General features: G+C 41.5%; 2 protein-coding genes across 5 annotated transcripts in view; one reads left to right on the forward strand and one right to left on the reverse strand.

The window, feature by feature from the left end:
* Nucleotides 1-878, reverse strand: part of tmed4 (transmembrane p24 trafficking protein 4) — a 16,586-nt gene that overhangs the window by 4,997 nt on the left and 10,711 nt on the right. Inside the window, exon 7 of one of the 3 annotated variants that reach the window (XM_034875798.1) lies at nucleotides 429-445. The exons of 1 other annotated variant lie outside the window; for it this stretch is intronic. The gene's annotated coding sequence lies outside the window, so the exon portion shown is untranslated. Of the gene's footprint in view, nucleotides 1-428; nucleotides 446-878 lie in introns of those variants that run through there. One more of the 3 variants, XM_034875796.1, reaches the window with a different exon arrangement.
* The window catches only part of plpbp (pyridoxal phosphate binding protein), a 6,268-nt gene that overhangs the window by 911 nt on the left and 4,479 nt on the right, over nucleotides 1-878 (forward strand). For both annotated transcript variants that reach the window (XM_034875794.1, XM_034875795.1), the window contains exons 2-3: nucleotides 477-584; nucleotides 668-703. In XM_034875794.1, the coding sequence (XP_034731685.1) occupies nucleotides 477-584; nucleotides 668-703 (144 nt within the window). The remainder of the gene's footprint in view (nucleotides 1-476; nucleotides 585-667; nucleotides 704-878) is intronic.

Consider the following 878-nt stretch of genomic DNA (forward strand, 5'->3'; position numbering starts at 1 on the left):
ATTGCAAGTTGTGCACCGAGTGACCTGGCCACTGGTCATGAGTAGGGGTGGGAATCAACAGACGCCTCCCGATACGATATCATCACGATACTTATGCCACGACACAATATTATTGCGATTTATAACCATTTTTTTTTACTTCTAATTTTCTTCCCAATTTCAAATTATGCCCCCAAAAGGAAACTTTGTCAACATCTGTTTTATCTAAAAAGAAAGATTTCTGTGTTTGTTCAAATCACTTCAATTGTATTGCTGCGAAATTGGATTGTGAAGCAGACAAACTGACCAACACATACTGTATATAATAAAAGATCGATACTTGGCCATATCATACTATTCATCACTACTACTATGTGATAAGTCGATAAGGTATTGCCACTGAAAATATCGCAATACTATGATGTACCGATTTCCCCCCCCCACACACACACACACACACACACCCCTAGTCATGAGCATGTGCTGCCCTTCCTCAGACACTACCAGCCCTGCCGCCCCGCCTCGTAGCGGTCAGCAAGACCAAACCCCCAGAGATGGTTGTGGAGGCCTACAGACAAGGGCAGCGTAACTTTGGAGAAAATTATGTGAGTATGAAATCAACGTAAAACTCTCATAGGGGAATAAAAGTGGCATCTGCAGAGACTGACCTCCTCGTCTCTCCCCCCAGGTTAACGAACTTGTGGACAAAGCTTCAGACCCTCTGGTAGGTTTATGCATGTTCATAAGGTACAATGGGCTTTCTTTTCCTGTCACGACATGTTTACAGTGTAGAGCTGCAAAGATAAATCGATTAGTTGTCTACTGTTAATCGCCAACTATTTGGATATTTGGGTTGATTTTTTTATATATAAAAAAGAAATGAGATTGTAGTTTCTTCA

Source organism: Etheostoma cragini, chromosome 7 (genome assembly GCF_013103735.1).
Source record: "Etheostoma cragini isolate CJK2018 chromosome 7, CSU_Ecrag_1.0, whole genome shotgun sequence".
Classification (NCBI taxonomy): Eukaryota; Metazoa; Chordata; class Actinopteri; order Perciformes; family Percidae; genus Etheostoma; species Etheostoma cragini.